We start from the raw sequence: 18,216 nt of genomic DNA on the forward strand, positions 1-18,216 counted from the left end.
CCCTAGAACTCTCCCTGACTGCTCAGCCCATGCAAAGATCTTTATGATAGAAAGTTGCATGTCCTCGTACCTAGACTGTGTGACACCTGAAAACCCTACAATAGTGAGGAGACATGACCACCGGCTCTCTGCACTTAATACGGAGGGAGTCAGGGTCACCTAGAATCAAGCCAACAGAAAAACACAAATAAAGGAAAATACTTATCTGAGGAACCAGCAATTGCAGCATCTAGCAGTGAGCACAATCCAGGAAGTTGTATAAACCGCAAAGTGATGCAGTATAGGAGGGGATATAAAGGGATGCAATCAGCGCAACTAGATGACAGCTGAGAGAGGGAAACGAGATGACAAAACGAAACCAAAACAAAAGAACCTCAAGCAAGAGGTACTGAAGAACGTCTATCAAAGCTTCTCAGAGATCTGGCAGTGACACCATTTCACTACCATATTTACAACTCCCAAGGGCCACAATAAAACTTAAAAGGGGTTTTCCGGGATTTTAATATTGATGACCTATCCTCAGGATCAGTAATCAAAATCAGATCGGCAGGGGTTCGACACCCAGCACCCCACTGATCAGCTGGTTGAAGGATTGGTCATCAATATTAAAATCCCAGAAAACTCCTTTAAATGGGTATTACCATCTGACATATTTATGGCACATCAAAAGTGCAGATTCCACTTTCAGGGCTCCTACCTATTGGGAGAATTGGGAGTCCCCTTCTCCCCAATAAGCACTCCAGAAAGGAGAAGATTGTAAAGGCATGTGGCTCCATCCTTTGAAGATTATGTGCGTTTTGATAACAGCCTAGTACTTCACAACTCCCATAAATTACAATGGATAGAGTTGCACGCATAGAAAACCATTGCTCTAACTCACATAGTCCTTTCTGGAGTGCCAAACAAAGGTCAAAGAACCCTATTCTCCTTATATATGGGGACCACTGCTTATTTCTCTGACCTGGAAACTACATGTGAGCAGCCACAAACCAACTTGCATTTCTGTGTGTAGAAGGTTGGGGCCATAAAAAATGCCAGGCCACAAGTTGTATATCCCTAGTCTATGGAAATGGGCCACTTGAACCTACACAATACTCCTGACTAGCTAAAAGGGCACGCTTGATGGCAGCAGGGCACATTGCTGACTACAGGGGGCATTTCATTTTTACATCAAAACTGGGAATTTCATTCATTAGTTTTAGGCATACAGATGTCCCTACTCATTCACGTAATGACACAGCGTCTAAAGTTCATGTCAAGAAAAGGCACCAATGGTCAGCAGAAAATGGTCTAAATTGGTCTGTTCCACCAAAATCTCTACTGTAAGGCCAGCTTAACAAACCCATCTTGCAGTCAGTGTGCCAACATCCAGGGCTGTGTGCATGAGCGCAGACTAAGCTTTACACAAAAGGTAAAGACTTAAAAGTTAATCTAATATTGGTTAAACCAGCACTCACCATCCAAAACACATCTAAAACCAAGTGATTGAATAGCTAAAATTTATCGAATAAATGTTAAAATATCGATGAATAATCTAAGAAATCGGTAGACATAAAAATTCTTGAAACTACATATACATATAATAATACAAATACAATGTAAAATATGAATAAAAATATTTAAAAAAATCTTATTTTACATTCTTATATTTATATTTTTATATATATTTATATTTTTATTCATATTTTACATTGTATTATTATATGTCTATGTAGTTTCAAGAATTTTTATGTCTACCGATTTTTTAGATTATTCATCGATATTTTAACATTTATTCGAATACATTTTAGCTATTCAATCACTTGGTTTTAGATGTGTTTTGGATGGTGAGTGCTGGTTTAACCAATATTTGATTACCATTTTAAAGCCCTCAAGTGACTGGGTGAGCCACTTATAAACCAAGCACCCTTACCAATAGTATTTGAGTAAAGTGAGCCACCATAACACTTTAAACTTTTACAAAGACTTAAAAGGGTTTTCCCATCTCAACTAGGGATGAGCGAATCTCTAATCTCAACCTTTGTTGCATATCACAAGGATATAACACAAATGTCATATATCTCAAGAACTGGACCTCTGAAGCAAAAGGAAAGCAGTCGCGCTTGCACAGATTGCTCTCCATTCACTGCTATAAGGCTTCTAAAAATAACTGAGTGCACTCACTATTTTCAGAATCCTCATAGCAGTGATTTGAGTGGACGCAGTGCAAGCACTGTGCACTCCCCTTCGCTTTGGGAGCCCCATTCTGCAGAAAGAAGTGGATCCCAAAGGTGGGACCCGCACCCATCTTAACAATATGCCACCCAAAAATTTGGGAGACATTCAGATGCAGTCAACTTCAATATTCATTCTAACTGCAGAGCTTGAGGTAAGACTGGTTTCCGGGAACAGATGAAGCAGGAGTAAGCTTGTCAAATTTAGCATATCCAAGTTAGATATTAAAGTTAAACCCAATGCATTCCCATAAGCGCACTGCACAAATAATATATAAAGCTAGAAAGAAGTATTTTTTTGCATTATAGGTCGATAATGTACAATAAGTAAACTTTGATGACCGTTGCTAATAATCTTCAGATTTTGGATGAACATGCCAGACATAATTACCCTGAAATATAGCTGCATTCTGAATTATCAGGAACTTCAGTTTAGCGCTGGCAGTCTGAATGAGCTGCTCCATGTTTACACGAGAGGCAACTTGATATCTCTCCTCCATTTTCTTGGAACAACATGTTGAGGTTTTTGTGGCACACACTTGTAGATCTGATCCTGGAAGAAAAGAAAGTAAATATTTACTATTAGATTCACTGAAGCACAACGCAGAAAATATACAGTATATGCGATCTACAACTTCCTCCAAATAAAATGTTGCTTTTTTATGTACAAATATTTATTTTCTTATTATTCACAAAGTGATTCTAGAATATGTATCACTACTTTGACCATTATAAGGGTCATTTAAAGACTATCTCCAATGGTTCATGTAATGTGTGTACAGTAAGTTTTTAATCTAGAGCTCTTTGCTGTTTATTAGCTTCATCAGATTGCAGGTTGCACACGCCATTTATTTAAATTTTAGGTAAAATATCAGTAATGAAGTAGATAGTTTAGATAGGCAGACAGATAGTACTTGAATATGTTTCCCCCAAACAAGGAACTATAAATTGTTAAGGTTTCCTTAAAGAGGACCTGTCACCACAAAATGCACTGTAATCTGCAGGCAGCATGTTATAGATCAGGAGGAGCCGAGCAGATAGATATATATTTTTTTTGGGGGAAATTTAGTAAAAAGATTTTAGCCCTGCTTTCTCTGAACTTAAAGGGAATGTGCCCTCAGAAAATGAGCTATTGTTTAAATCAAGTTTTTATATTTAACATATTTTAAAGTGTTTTTGATGATGCCATTTTTAATTTTCCATGTCAATATTTATATTTAAACAAAAAACATAAAATCCTGCAGTTTTAGCACTGGCCACTACGCCTAATAGTAGGTGCGACTTCTAGTTCTGTACAGATCACTTTACTGCAGTCAAATGTAGGTGATTGTAGGAGACAGAAGCACTTTTTTTTGTCCTGCCAAGTATCAAATACATTTTTGCTGCATGTAATCGAAGAAGAAGAATTATGGGGGGTTGGGGCAGAACACAAAAACTGTATAATCAATGGTACAGTCATAATACTGCTTACTATAATGCTGATTTCTTGGAAATACTGCTTCTTCATATTCAGCTGTGGCTCCACTGCCACGATATTTGCTTTTTAATATGCAAATTAGGCACTTGGTGCAAAGAGGACAACACTGTTGCTCTTGGTGAGCCTAAGCCCAGACCTTTTCTGTGGGTTCACTGCTTTGATTGATAGGGCCAGGCGGTAGCAAAGTAAACTCCCCTGGTCCTGTTCATTCGTATATTAGAGCATGAGCACTTTAGCCTTGTAAACAAATGAGCTGCATACTGTGTATGATTACGTCGGTTGGAGCAGAGCTTGGGTGTTACACAAAATGAGTAATTTCAAGCAACAGATCAAGAAAAGAAAAGCAGCATTATACTAAAGTGATCTAAACCAGTTTTTCAATGGCCTTGTTTGCATGGTGAGATAGCTGACAGAATCCTTTTAACGACTTTTAATGAGCAAGTTCCAATAAGAACTTTTTAAAACATTATACAGCATGGGTAGACAGACTACTCTAGACTTTGTCATTAGTCAAAACACTACATTTTTATTTAGTAGTCAGACAATAGCAGCTTCCAAAAGAAATAGTTATAAGAACATGGGGTGGTTAGGGGGGGGGGGGGTTCTCTGGGAATAAATAAAATTACTGAAAATACTTAGGCCCCTTGCAGACGAGCGTTCCCCCCGCAGCGAGTCTGTATCGCAGCACCCGGTCTGACCTCCCAGCGCTGATGGGATTCACATAGCATTATATTGATTTATGATGCTATGTAACCCTTACAGTTCTGGAATGTATTGGATAACACTGGCAGCATTATGCCAGTATTATCCAATACATTCCAGAACTGTAAGGGTTGCATAGCATCATAAATCAATATAATGCTATGTGACCCCAGGCAGCGCTGGGAGGTCAGCCTGGGAGCTGCGTTGCGGACTCGCTGAGGGAGGAACGCTTGTCTGCAAGGTGCCTTAAAGTGGATTGTCCCACAAATTGCATGCCTCCTGTGTTGTGATATGGAGAGAGGTTCAGCAGAATACACACGCCACCTGAGCTGTCAGCTTGATATAAATCTAGCAGAGCATTGAATGAGGAGATATCTGCATCCATGTGAGGTACAGGGCTGGTTCTAGCTTCATTAGAAAGATATTGTTGTGTACTATATCATGTTTTACATCAGTCATGTGATAACCCCTTTATTATAAAAATATTCCCAAATACCTTTCATTAGTTATAATGGATTGCTTTGTCTGGGGAGCAATTATCAGAGGAAATAAAATGGCCATTGTCCTATTAATACACACAAAACCTGTCCTAATCACACAAGTTACTTCAGAATACTAAGCTAAAGAGCTGCCTCATCCTCCTTTCCTGAATACAGCTGAGAAGATCTACAGCTAAATCTTTGTAAGAATAGAGTTCACGAGGAGACAGAGAAGTACAGAGATGAGGTGGTAATGTTAGCATCAGCACTTGTGTGCCGTCTCCATTACCACCGCCCCACATTACCACAGTCTGTCCTGTCCGTCCTCTCTGCACTTCATGTCTCCTCATGAACTCCATTCCTACAGAGATTCATCTAAAGATCTTATCACCTGTATTCAGGATCATAATCCCTGACAAGTAGAGCAGAGAGGAGGCAGCTTTTTAGCTCAGTGTGGTGAAGTAACTTCTCCTACTGTGTTTTGTGTGTACTAATAGGATGACGGACATTTTATTTTCCCTGATGGTTGCTCCCTAGACAAAACAAGCCATTATAACTAATGGAAGGTATTTGGGAATATATTTATAATACATTTCAGTAATTTTATTTGATGAATTCCCATATTACAGATACAGGTCAGTATCATAGTAGCCAAGAAGGCACCACAAATGCAATGCTTTTGGCTATTAGGAGGGCACAATGAGTACACAGGACTCATAGTTTAGGAGTCCGATATATTCACAATAAGATTGCTCCTGCTGACCCTTAGGGCCTTGATTGACAGATTGGTGTGAAAAGAGAAAAATAATGTCTGGGGTGTTGAACTGTAGCATTATAAACCAGTGTGTGGAAGCAGTTGTATTGCGGCATAAGCCACTAAATAAAAAGGATTCATTCATCCTTCTCTCCTCTTATCACCTCTTCCCACAATAGACTCCAATATTTCTATAGTGCATCCCCCACACTCTGGAACTCGCTACCCCAACATATCAGACTCTCAACTACAGTGGAATCCTTCAAAAGAAACCTAAAAACCCACCTCTTCAGACAAGCCTACGCCATGACCAACTTCACCCGCACCTACTGTGTCCTTCTCCCATATCATGTAGATTGTAAATCCTCACGGGCAGGGCCCTCTCTCCTTCTGTACCAGTTTGTAACTCGTCTTGTTTATGATTAGTGCAATTGTCTGTATTATGTATGTATACCTCTTCTCATATGGACAGCGTTATGGAATGAAAGGCGCTTTAATAATAAATAATAATATAAAATTAATAATTCATCTTAAAAAAAGGGAGATTAGTAGTTCAATGCACAAAACAGCAGCCATTGCTGGCCATAACTAGGGATGAGCGAACACCTGGAAGTTCAGGTTCGCCGGGTTCGTCCAAACTTGACCCCGAACCCCACTGAAGTCAATAGGGACACGAACTTTGGGGCACTAAAATGCCTGTAAAATAGACATAGTAAGGGCTAGAGGGCTGCAAAAGGAAGCAAAATGGAAGTAAGCGCAGGACAATTGCCCTGCAAACAAATGTGGGTAGGGAAATTACTTAAAATAACATAGAATAGAAATAAAATAAAAAATAATAATCTTGAACTAGGATGTGGAGGTCAAAGTGGAGTAGGAGGTTGAGGAGGCGGTGGACGTGACGGTGTAGGTGGAAGCGGCGGTGGTGGAGGAGGAGGAGGATGTAGCCAACACTGTTTTTTTATTTTTTTTTATTTACATTTTTTCTTTCTGGGTGCGGCCGGTATACTTGTCTACTCAGCACGGACAAGGTACGGACAGGGTACGGACAAGTCCTGTGGGATCCTTGCCTGGTTCATTTTAATGAACGTGAGCTTGTCCACATTGGCTGTGGACAGGTGGCTGTGCTTGTCTGTGATAACGCCTCCTGCCGTGCTAAACACACGTTCGGACAATACACTGGCCGCAGGGCAGGCCAGCACCTCCAAGGCGTAAAGGGCAAGTTCAGGCCATGTGTCCAATTTGGAGACCCAGAAGTTAAATAGGGGAGACCCATCAGTCAGTACATGTAGGCGTGTGCACACGTACTGTTCCACCATGTTGCTGAAATGCTGCCTCCTGCTAAGACGTTCCATATCAGCTGGTGGTGCTGGTTGTTGTGGCGTGCTGACAAAGCTTTTCCACATTTCGGCCATGCAAACCCTCCCATCTGAGGTGCTGGCGGTGCTCCAGCTGCGTTGGCGACTTCTTCCACCTCCTCTGCCTTCGCCTTGTGCTTCCACTGAGCCCCCACTGTCAGGTGGGAATGCCATCAGCAGCGGGTCTACCAGCGTGCGCTTGTACTCGCGCATCTTCCTATCATGCTCCAGTGACGGAATTAAGGATGGCACGTTGTCCTTGTAGCGGGGATCCAGCAGGGTGGCCACACAGTAATCAGCACTGGTTAGACTGTGGGCAACTCAGCGGTCGTTGCGCAGGCACTGCAGCATGTAGTCGCTCATGTGTGCCAGGCTGTCCAGAGGCAACGACAAGCTGTCCTCTGTGGGAGGTGTATCATCTGTGTCCTCTGTATCCCCCCATCCACGCTCCAGTGATGCCCATGAGCTGCTTTGGGGGCCACCCTGCTGTGAACACGGTTCCTCCTCCTCATCCTCCAGAACTGTGCCCTGGCTGGACAGTTGTGTACCTGGCCTCTGTTGGTGCAGGAACCCAACCTCTGAGCCACTTGTGAATGACTGGCCTAATAACCATGGAAATGATCCAGGGGCGTAGCTAGAAATGACTGGGCCCCATAGCAACATTTTTTTATGGGCCCCCCTCTCCCGGATCTCCCACCCCCACATACCTCTCAGACCCCCACCCCTTCCAGAGCTCCCACACAAACACCCTTCCAGGACCTCCCACCCCAACATCCCCATACCCCTCCTAGACCTCCCACCCTAAATCTTCCACCGCCAGTCCCCAGATATAATGGTCCAGACATCAAGTCTCCTGTTCCCCCCTCCTGCCTAAATAATGGTCCAGACCTCCAGGTTCTTGCTTCCCCCTACTCCCCATATATAATGGTCCAGACCTACAGGATCCTGCTTCCCCCTACTCCCCATATATAATGGTTTAGACCCCCAGGATCCTGCTTCCCCCTACTCCAAATATATAATGGTCCAGACCTCCAGGGTCCTGCTCCTCCCTATATAATGGTCCAGACCTCCAAGGTCCTGCTTCCCCCTCCTCCCTAAATATAATGGTCCAGACCTCCAGGGTCCTGCTCCCCCCTATATAATGGTCCAGACCTCCAGGATCCTGCTCCCCCTTCTCCTTAAATATAATGGTCCAGACCTCCAGGGTCCTGCTCCCCCCCTTCTTAAATATAATGGTCCAGACCTCCAGGGTCCTGCTTCCCCCTACTCCCAATATATAATTGTCAAGACCTCCAGGGTCCTGCTCCGACCTCCTCCCTATATAATGGTCCAGACATCCAGGGTCCTGCACCCCTTAAATAGAATGGTCCAGACCTCCAGTGTCCTGCCCCCCCCCCCTATATAATGGTCCAGACCTCCAGGATCCTGCTCCCCCCTTCTCCTTAAATATAATGGTCCAGACCTCCAGGGTCCTGCTCCCCCCTCCTCCCCAGATATAATGGTCCAGACCTTGGGGATCCCACTCCCCCCCCCCCCTCCTCCCCAGATATAATGGTCCAGACCTCCAGTGTCCTTTTCCCCCCTATATAATGGTCCAGACCAGACCTCCAGGGTCCTGCTCCCCCCTTCTCCTTAAATGTACTGGTCCAGACCTCCAGGGTGCTGCTCCCACCTCCGCCCCAGATATAATGGTCCAGGACTCCAGAGTAAGTTTTACCAGTCCCAGAGTCAGCCAGCCCTCACCTCACAGCCACTTGAACGTCTGCGCGCCCACACTCCAGCAGCGCTTCCAGGCCCAGCAGCACGCAGCTTCGCTGTACGCTCCGCCTCCTCCACTTCCGGCCAGTTGGACTGCCGCCCAGACTGGGAGCGGGACCACTTCATCTCCTCATTGCAGGTATGCCTCTCTGCCTCCGGCCGCGCCCTATCGCACCGCCCACAGCCTGCAGGCCCTGCAGATAACACTTTCTCTGTCTGTCCTGGAGGGGCCTGCGACCCCTGTAGCTACGCCACATGAATAAAAAAAAAAATAATAATCCATAGCCGGCGGCCCGGGCCCCCAGTGGCGTTGGGCCCCATAGCCATTGCTATGGCTGCTATGGTGATCCCTATGCCCATGAAATGATCCCTCTTCCTTCTCCTCTTCTTCCTGTGCCACATCCTCTTCCATCATCGCCCAAAGTGTTTTTTTAAGGAGACATAGAAGTGGGATAGTAACGCTGAGGATGGCGTCATCGGCACTGGCCCTTTTGGTGGAGTACTCGAAACAGCGCAACACGACACACACATCCCGCATGGAGGTCCACTTGGTGGTGAAGTGGTGCTGTTCCGCAGAGCGACTCAACCGTACATGCTGCAGCTAAAACTTCACTATCGCCTGCTGCTGCTCACACAGTCTCTCCAGCATGTGCAAGGTGGAGTTCTACCTTGTGGGTACGTCGCATATGAGGCGGTGGGCTGGAAGGCCGAAGTTACAGTGCAGCTCAGACAGGCGAGCAGCAGCAGGGTGAGAACGCCGAAAGCGAGCAGAGACAGCCCGCACTTTCCGCAGCAGCTCTGACATATTGGGGTAATTTTTCAGAAATCTCTGCACCATCAAATTCAGCATATGCACCAGGCAAGGGATGTGCGTCAAACCGGCTAGACCCAGAGCTGCTACGAGATTTTGCGTGTTATCGCATACCACTGAGCCAGGCTTGAGGCTCATTGGCACCAACCACTCATTGGTCTGTTGTTCCATGGCCGTCAACAGTTCCTGCCGCCGTTTCCCCGTGGCTGTGCTGAAGTTGGTGGTTAAGGTGTTACGCTGACGGGATGAGAAGGTGGTAGAAGAGGAAGTGGAGTAGGAGGAGAGGCAACAGGAGGCAAAGAGAAACATCCTGCAATCCTCGGTTGCGGAAGGACATGCGCCAACTGCTATCCACCTCAGGCCCAGCCGCCACTGCATTTACCCAGTGTGCAGTTAGGGAGATATAACGTCCATGCTTACTGGTCCGCGTATTGGTGGTTATGTGGACCTTGCCACAGATGGCGTTACGCAGTGCACATCTAATTTTGTCTGCCACTTGGTTGTGCAGGGCAGGGATGTTTCACCTGGAAAAGTAGTGGCGGCTGGGAACCACGTACTGTGGGACAGCCACAGCCATAAGGTTTTAAAAAGTCTCAGTCTCCACCAGACGGAATGATAGCATTTCAAAGGCCAGGAATTTTCAAATGCTGGAATTCAGGGACAGGGATCGTGGGTGGGTAGGGGCAGTGGTGTATCTTGGTTTTGTGCTGCCCTAGGCGAGACTAAATTCGGGCACCCCCCTAATATAAATTTGACCCACCCCTTCCTGTCAAGGCCAAACCCCTTTCTCTCTAAACCCCACCCCTTCCTATGTGCCATCCACGGATCCCCCTCCCCTAAATAGTGCCATCCACGGATCCCCCTCCCCTAAATAGTGCCATCCACGGATCCCCCTCCCCTAAATAGTGCCATCCACGGATCCCCCTCCCCTAAATGGTGCCATCCACGGATCCCCCTCCCCTAAATGGTGCCATCCACGGATCCCCCTCCCCTAAATGGTGCCATCCACGGATCCCCCTCCCCTAAATGGTGCCATCCACGGATCCCCCTCCCCTAAACGGTGCCATCCACGGATCCCCCTCCCCTAAACGGTGCCATCCACGGATCCCCCTCCCCTAAACGGTGCCATCCACGGATCCCCCTCCCCTAAACGGTGCCATCCACGGATCCCCCCCTCCCCTAAACGGTGCCATCCACGGATCCCCCCCTCCCCTAAACGGTGCCATCCACAGACCCCCCCCCCCCTCCCCTAAACGGTGCCATCCACAGACCCCCCCCTCCCCTAAACGGTGCCATCCACAGACCCCCCCCCCCCTCCCCTAAACGGTGCCATCCACAGATTCCCCCCCCCCTCCCTTAAACGGTGCCATCCACAGATTCCTCCTCCCCCTGACGCTCACAGGAAAACATTTAAAAACAAATCAGTTACCTAAACTTTATTCATTAGTGATGTCTTTACTGTATACCTTACTCTGTCTTTCAGCTTCGGTAACAGCAGGCAGTGCGGGCGGGCGGCGCTCACTCACTGACGTCACGCGCCTGCTCCTCCCACTAGGCGGCGCAGGCGCGTGACGTCAGTGAGTGAGCGCCGCCCGCCCGCACTGCCTGCTGTTACCGGAGCTGAAAGACAGAGTAAGGTATACAGTAAAGACATCACTAATGAATAAAGTTTAGGTTACTGATTCGTTTTTAAATGTTTTCCTGTGAGCGGCGGGGCCCTGTATATTCTAACCCCCAGGCAAGCGTCCCTGTCACCATGGGAACGCCTGGGGGTTAGAATATACCATCGGATTTGTGTTTTCACGCTCTCACTCAGAGCGTGAAAACTCAGATCCGATGGTATATTATAACCCCCAGGCAAGCGTCCCCGTCACCATGGGAACGCCTGGGGGTTAGAATATACCATCGGATCTTCTGAATATACCGGAGGCGTCTGATGGGACAAGGGGCAAACAAGGCATTTTGCCGCCCCATTGGCAAGTGCCGCCCTAGGCAAATGCCTTGTTTGCCTCGCGATAGATACGCCCCTGGGTAGGGGGGTACTTCCTCTTTCTCTCCAGTGTTTGGGAGATGGACAGGTGAACGCTTCCATGGGACAGTGTGGAGATGCTTGGTGATGGTGACGGGTGGCAGGTGCCACAGTCACTCCAGAGGGGGAGGAAGAGGTCGAGACTGCAGCAGAAGAGGGAACAGGAGGAGCCTGAGATCTTTCATGGTTTTTGAGGTGTTTACTCCACTGCAGCTCGTGCTTTGCAATTAGATGCCTGGTCATGCAGGTGGACTCAGGTTTAGAACATCTATGCCTTGCTTCAGGCTCTGATTGCACAGCGTGCAAACCACTCGTGTCTTGTCGTCAGCACATTTTCTGAAGAACTGCCAGGGAACTCCTTGGAGCTGGCTTTGGTGTGCTCAGTCCCTGGGTGTGGTGGGCAGTAGAAGGCGTACTGGCTATTGGACGGCCACTCTGCTTTTGCACCATGCTCTCTCTTTTGCTGTGCGGCTGGCGCTGTGTGACCACCACCTCTTCCTCCAAACTGCACACGTTACTCACATGACCTTGATTCCATGTGGGATCTAGGACCTCATCATTCTCCACATCATCTTCCACCCACTCTTACGCCTGCCCTCCTTGCCAGTCTGCACAATGCAGGAAGCCGCAGCAGTTGGCACCTGTATTTCGTGATCATCAAAAACGTGCTGTGGTGGTCCTCCCATGTCCACATCCTGAAACATAAGTGGTTGGGCATTGGTGCACTCAATCTCTTCCACTTCTGGGGCAGGGCTAGGTGGATGGCCCAAGGAAACCCCGCTAGCAGAGTCATCAAAAAGCATAAGTGACTGCTGCATGACTTGGAGCTCAGACTGCTTGGCTGATTTGACAAATTAACTATATTAATTTCAGTATGTCTGTGAAGGTTCTCATTTATCCAGGTCATGGTATATCTGTAAAGAATAAATAAAGGCAACTGGACTTACTGTAGATTTCTTGAAAACGTTTCACTAGTTCTTCCAACGAGCTTTCTCAATTCTGAGTGACTGTACAAGAATTCAATTTCACTTTCATGTATGCGTACTGTACCTCACACAAAAAATGGGTATATGTCACCCACCGAACTAACAGACGGATTAACTGTATTTATTTCCCTGCCAGGTATGCAGTGCAGGGGTACCTCACAACAAGAATGGGAATATGTCACCCATCGAACTAACAGACAAATTAACTATGTCAATTTCACCATCACGTATGCAATGCAGGTGTACCTCACACAAAAATTAGGTATATTTCAGCTACCGAACTAACAGACAAATCAACTATGTCAATTGCACTGCCACGTATGCAATGCAGGTGTACCTCACACAAAAATTAGGTATATATCACCGACCGAACTAACAGACAGATTAACTGTATTAATTTCCCTGTCACATATGCAGTGCAGGTGTACCTCACACCAGAAATGGGTATATGTCACCCACCAATCTAACAGACGGATTAATATATCAATTTCACTGTCACGTATGAAATACTTCACACAAAAATTGGGTATATTTCACCCACCGAACTAACAGACAGATTAACTGTATTTATTTCCCTGTCAGGTATGCAATGCGGGTGTACCTCACAACAAGAATGGAAATATGTCACCCACCACTCTAACAGACTATCTAACTATATCAATTTCACTGTCATGTATGCAATGCAGGTGTACCTCACACAAAAATTGGGTATATGTCACCCACCGAACTAACAGACAGATTAACTATTATATTTTTGTGTCAGGGGTACAAAGATGGTGGATTTCACCCACAAAAGATCACTATAGGTCACCCACAGAATTAACAGCCAGGTTTATTATTATATTTCTGTGTCAGGGGTGCAAAGCTGGTGCATTGCACCCACAAACAATCTTTATACTGTAGGTCACCCACAAAACAAATAGCCACATTCCTAACACTCTCCCTCGCTTCAGCTGCCTGCTTCCTGTCCCTGCACTACTCAGAGCTGATAGGCGGTGCTACACGTGATCCAGTTTTTATAGAGGCTGGGTCACATGATGCACCGGCCAATCACAGCCATGCCATTAGTAGGCATGGCTGTAATGGCTTCTAAGTGCCTAAAGCTTCAAAGCTTGTTGATTGGCTGCCCTGCAGACTTTCAACAAGCTTTATTAAGTGCTCGAACTCGAACTTTTCCAGCAAAGTTCGGGTCCGGGTACCCGAACTCGCAAAGTTCGGTACGGACCCGAACTTTATAGTTCGGGTTCACTCAACACTAGCCATAACGCCACCGTGGTGAGTGAATATTTTTTAGAAACCATCCACATTCATACAAAAAAAAATGTCTATTATTAGTATAATTCTATGGAATTAAGAGTCCTTTCCATTGCCTCATGATTACTTTTCTTCCCATTTACTAATTGCTCTGCTACGCCGCGTCATTAAACACCCCCAACTTTCCAAATCTATATATATAAATAAATTAAACAGTCGGCTGCGGTTTGCCTGTAGGTTCAAGATTGCAAACACAGTATGATCACAAAAGGAATTAGATAAGCATCATAAAAATGTGCCGCGAGTTCCCTGTCACCATAGAAACATTACAAGTTCAAATAATCATTTAGATTGTTTAAAGGTGCAGATCCGTACAGACATCATAAAACACCCAGCTGCACAAAATTACTGTCTAATTGGCTTTGCTTAATAATTTAACATGATATTTGCCTAATTTTTTTTGTCTTAATGAAATAGCTGATCTCCTCTAGGGACGGGAAGTTCTATAGTGAAGGAATACTCCTCCTGCTCCCATAGATATTAAGATATCAGAGACTCAACATATTAATAAATAAAATAGATACTTTTTCGTTTTTACAATGGAACTCGATGATGAATGGATGCCACTGCAGGGCATCAGTCTGAGGCATTCGTTTAATGTATATGTTTTTTGTCTACGTTAAACAGATGAGAAAAACGTGATGTGAACCCAGCCTAAGTCATATACGTCTCTGTACTCTCTTTATCTGGCACCCTTTGGCCCAGAAATCAGTATAATCAGGTATTAGACAGAAAAAGCCTCCAGAACAGGAACTCATCTGATAATCAGCACTTCTACAGGTTCACCAGCAGGTCTTCAACAGTCCATGCATGGTCAGACATGGAGACTGAACTGAAGCTACTGAAGATTACGATGATGCCTCTGTCTGTCATGGGGACCTTAGGAACCGCAATGGAGCCATCAAATATCTGCCATGGAGCTCATTTTATATACATCCAGGGGTGCACCGCCAATGAGGCCAGGTGAGGCAATTGCCTCAGGCAGCACCAGGTAGGGGGGCAGCGGAAAGGCCTTGGGCAATGAGTGCTTTCATTGTGGAAGCATTTATCTCTGCATATTCAACAGTATCACTATATGTATGTTTTGTAGCACTATATGTAATGTTTTCCAAGTATGCCTTTAAAGGATAACTGTCACACTTAGTCCCTAATTTCAAATTTCATATATGTAGTTACTAATAACATGATATTCCAGAATCAGTTACTATTAGACTGACTTACCCCATATTTAATAAGATTCAGCCCTTAGCAAACAGTCTGCATAAAACTGCAATTTCACTATTCAGTTAAGATGGCCGCCACTGCCCTCACCCTGAGGCTAATCCCGCCTGCCCTCACTAGCCAGTAACAGTAGCCCCCCAAAAGTGTCAGTAACCAGAGCCCTCCCCCCTAAAGGGTTAATCTCCTGCAGCACAAAGGGGTCCTCTTACCACATGTTGCTTTCATTTATACACTGAGCAGACGGCAGATTTCCCTTCCCTGGTCTGCGCTGATTCAACTCTGCATTCTCCAGCTCTGCTGAGTGAGGGAGCATCTGCCAAGCGCAGGGACAGGGAGAAGTGCACACAGCCCAGGCACTGTTATCAGCTGCTGGGGAGGACCTGTCTCTAATCAGTTACTTACAGTCCCTGGCTGTCAGTAATCTGACCCTGCAGGCTGCGTGCTTCTGCGTCCTCCGTCCTTCAACACATAGACGGACCTGCCTAGCAACCTGATTTTAAGCACATTAACTGTAATGCTGGAGGGAAGGGGTTAGGCTGAGAATTTGAGTTTTCTCTAGATGCACCCCTGTATACATCTGTATGTATGCGCTACTCAGTATTACAGATACAGGGTCAGACATGGAGCATCATGGCTTTACATATGCAAGTGAGTGTTACTATGTTATGTATATAGACAATAATCCACAATCATTCATAACCATCTGCTTTTATGAGTTTATTTATTGTAAGATGCCATTAACGAAAGGCAGTTTCGGACGTACATAACGTCAATAATATGGTCACAGCATGGTGAGCTAGGTTCAGTTCATGAGAGCCGTAAGGATTTAGGTGTTGCAGTCCTAATACGGTCACTAAAATATGGTCATTTGAGGACCGTCCGGAACCAGACTAAAGCTATTAATCTAGATTTAGGCAGTCAGGATCTACTAATGGCAGTCAAAGTTTGCCATGAAGCCACAGAACATACTGTAGCAATGCTCATTTACACTCTATAATGGAGCATGCTGAAACAAACCACTTCCACATCGTCAGTACTTTGCATCCGTATTTGGAAGCAAGAGTCAGAAGTAGATGTTCTGCCAAATCTCTATACCTTGCCAAAAGTCTATACCGGAAGTGACACGGCCGCACCGGAAGTGATGAGATGGCCAAGGAATCAGCTGGAGGAGGGTGTGCGCGGCGCTGCGCAAGTGCACATCCACTGTCTTAGCAAAGAATTATTGCAGTGCCGCGATAGAAATACTTTGTACACCGCATGTGCGCACTTAGGGGTATAGAGATTTTGCAGCGCAAAATGTTTCATCAGATCTCCCTACCCCTGAGTGCGCAGGCGCCCACAAATCATCATTTGCAGTTCAGCTACTATGTAGTGAGCTCGGTATCCAGCACTCAGCTCTGCGGTAAGGATGAACTGCAACTGATGATTTGTGGGCGCGTGCGCACTCAGGGGTAGAGAGATCTGATGAAACATTTTGCGCTGCAAAATCTCTATACCCCTAAGTGCGCACGCGCGGTGTACGAAGTACTTCTATCGCGGCGCTGCAATAATTCTTTGCTAAGCCGGTGGATGTGCGCTTGCGCAGCGCCGCGCACACCCTGCTCCAGCTGATTCCTTGGCGATCTCGTCACTTCCGGTATAGACTTTTGGCAAGGTATAGAGATTTGGCAGAACACCAGGTCCAAGAAACAGAAGAGTCACAAATCTTTCCCATTTAACTTTTTCTCTGTGGGATCTACTTCTAAGGCCTCCTGCACACAACGGTGTCCATTTTGCGGTCCTCCAATGGCAGATCCACAAAATATTGATGCAGTCTGTGTGCCGGACGCATTTTTTTGGGGACCTATAGACTTCAATGGGTCCATGGTTTAAATTTTGCGGCCATATTCTATCTCTTTGCGGAACAGACATACGGATGCGGAAAGCACAGAAATGATCCGTGTGCTTTCCTCATCGTCTGTTCAGCAAAAAGACAGGACATGTCCTATACTTGGCCACAAAGCGCAGACCACGGACCCACTGAAGTCAACGGGTCCTCAAAAATGCTGATGCAGCACGGACAGTGATTGTGGGTCAAAACCAGGAGTGGAGGCCATGCAGAGACAAGATATAATGGGAAGATTTCCATCTGTGTTTCTGACTCTCACAAGGTTTTTGCTCACAATCACTGATGGAAATCCCTACCATCCAAACACTGACTGTGTGAACAAGACCTGACTGCGATAGTGGCCTTAGGATGGATTCAAACATTGCATGCTTGTTGCAGAGTTTCAGTAGCAAAATCTGCACAGAGATTCCACAACAAAGTAAAGTGCAATGTTAGTTTTAAAGGGAACCTGTCATCAGGAAAATGCAGCATAGTCCGCCAGCAGCATGTTACAGGAGAATCTGAGCAGATTTATGTGTTACTTTATGGGAAAAGATTCAGTATAACTTGTAATCTATACATTTATATCCCTGCTCATTCTGAGCTTTGAAGTCAAGCAGGCGGTCCTATCAGTGATTGACAGCTATCTCTGTATACACAGTAATAGAGGGAAGGCTGTCAATCACTGATAGGACCGCCTCCTGGACTTCAAAGCCCAGAATGAGCAAAGAAATAAATCTATAAATTATACATTTTACGGAATCTTTTCCACAAAAATATATATAAATCTGCTCAGCTCCTCCTGCTTTTGGAAGGCTCTGCTGCATTTTCATGATTATTCCCTTTCACAAACTCATTCACTTGTAGCATAAAAAAGTCTGCAGCGGATTGTAGACCTGCTGCGCATTTTTTATATCTTTAGGGTGCATTCACACGACGGTAAGTGTTTTGTGGTCCGCAAAACACGGATACCAGCCATGTGCGTTCTGCATTTTGCAGACAGCACATGATTGGCGCTATATAGAAAATGCCTATTCTTGTCCGCGATTGCAGACAAGAATAGGACATGCTGTATCTTTCTTCCGTGGCCGTGGAACGAAACAATGCGTAGCCAGAATTATGGTCGTGTGAATGCACCCTTAAAGCCCTTCCAACATCCAGATTTTCAAATCTCCAACATGCTCAGAAAAGCAGCAAATTATCACTGCGGATTTAATTCACTGCAAAGCAAAAAATGAAATCCTCATGCC

At 45.7% G+C, this 18,216-nt stretch overlaps 1 protein-coding gene across 1 annotated transcript in view; it reads right to left on the minus strand.

The window, feature by feature from the left end:
- GPC3 (glypican 3) overlaps nucleotides 1-18,216 on the minus strand; it is a 632,623-nt gene that overhangs the window by 560,940 nt on the left and 53,467 nt on the right. Inside the window, exon 2 of the mRNA XM_044268393.1 lies at nucleotides 2,605-2,766. Coding sequence (XP_044124328.1) covers nucleotides 2,605-2,766 — 162 coding nt within the window. The remainder of the gene's footprint in view (nucleotides 1-2,604; nucleotides 2,767-18,216) is intronic.

The sequence above is a fragment of the Bufo gargarizans genome, chromosome 9 (genome assembly GCF_014858855.1).
Source record: "Bufo gargarizans isolate SCDJY-AF-19 chromosome 9, ASM1485885v1, whole genome shotgun sequence".
Taxonomy (NCBI): domain Eukaryota; kingdom Metazoa; phylum Chordata; class Amphibia; order Anura; family Bufonidae; genus Bufo; species Bufo gargarizans.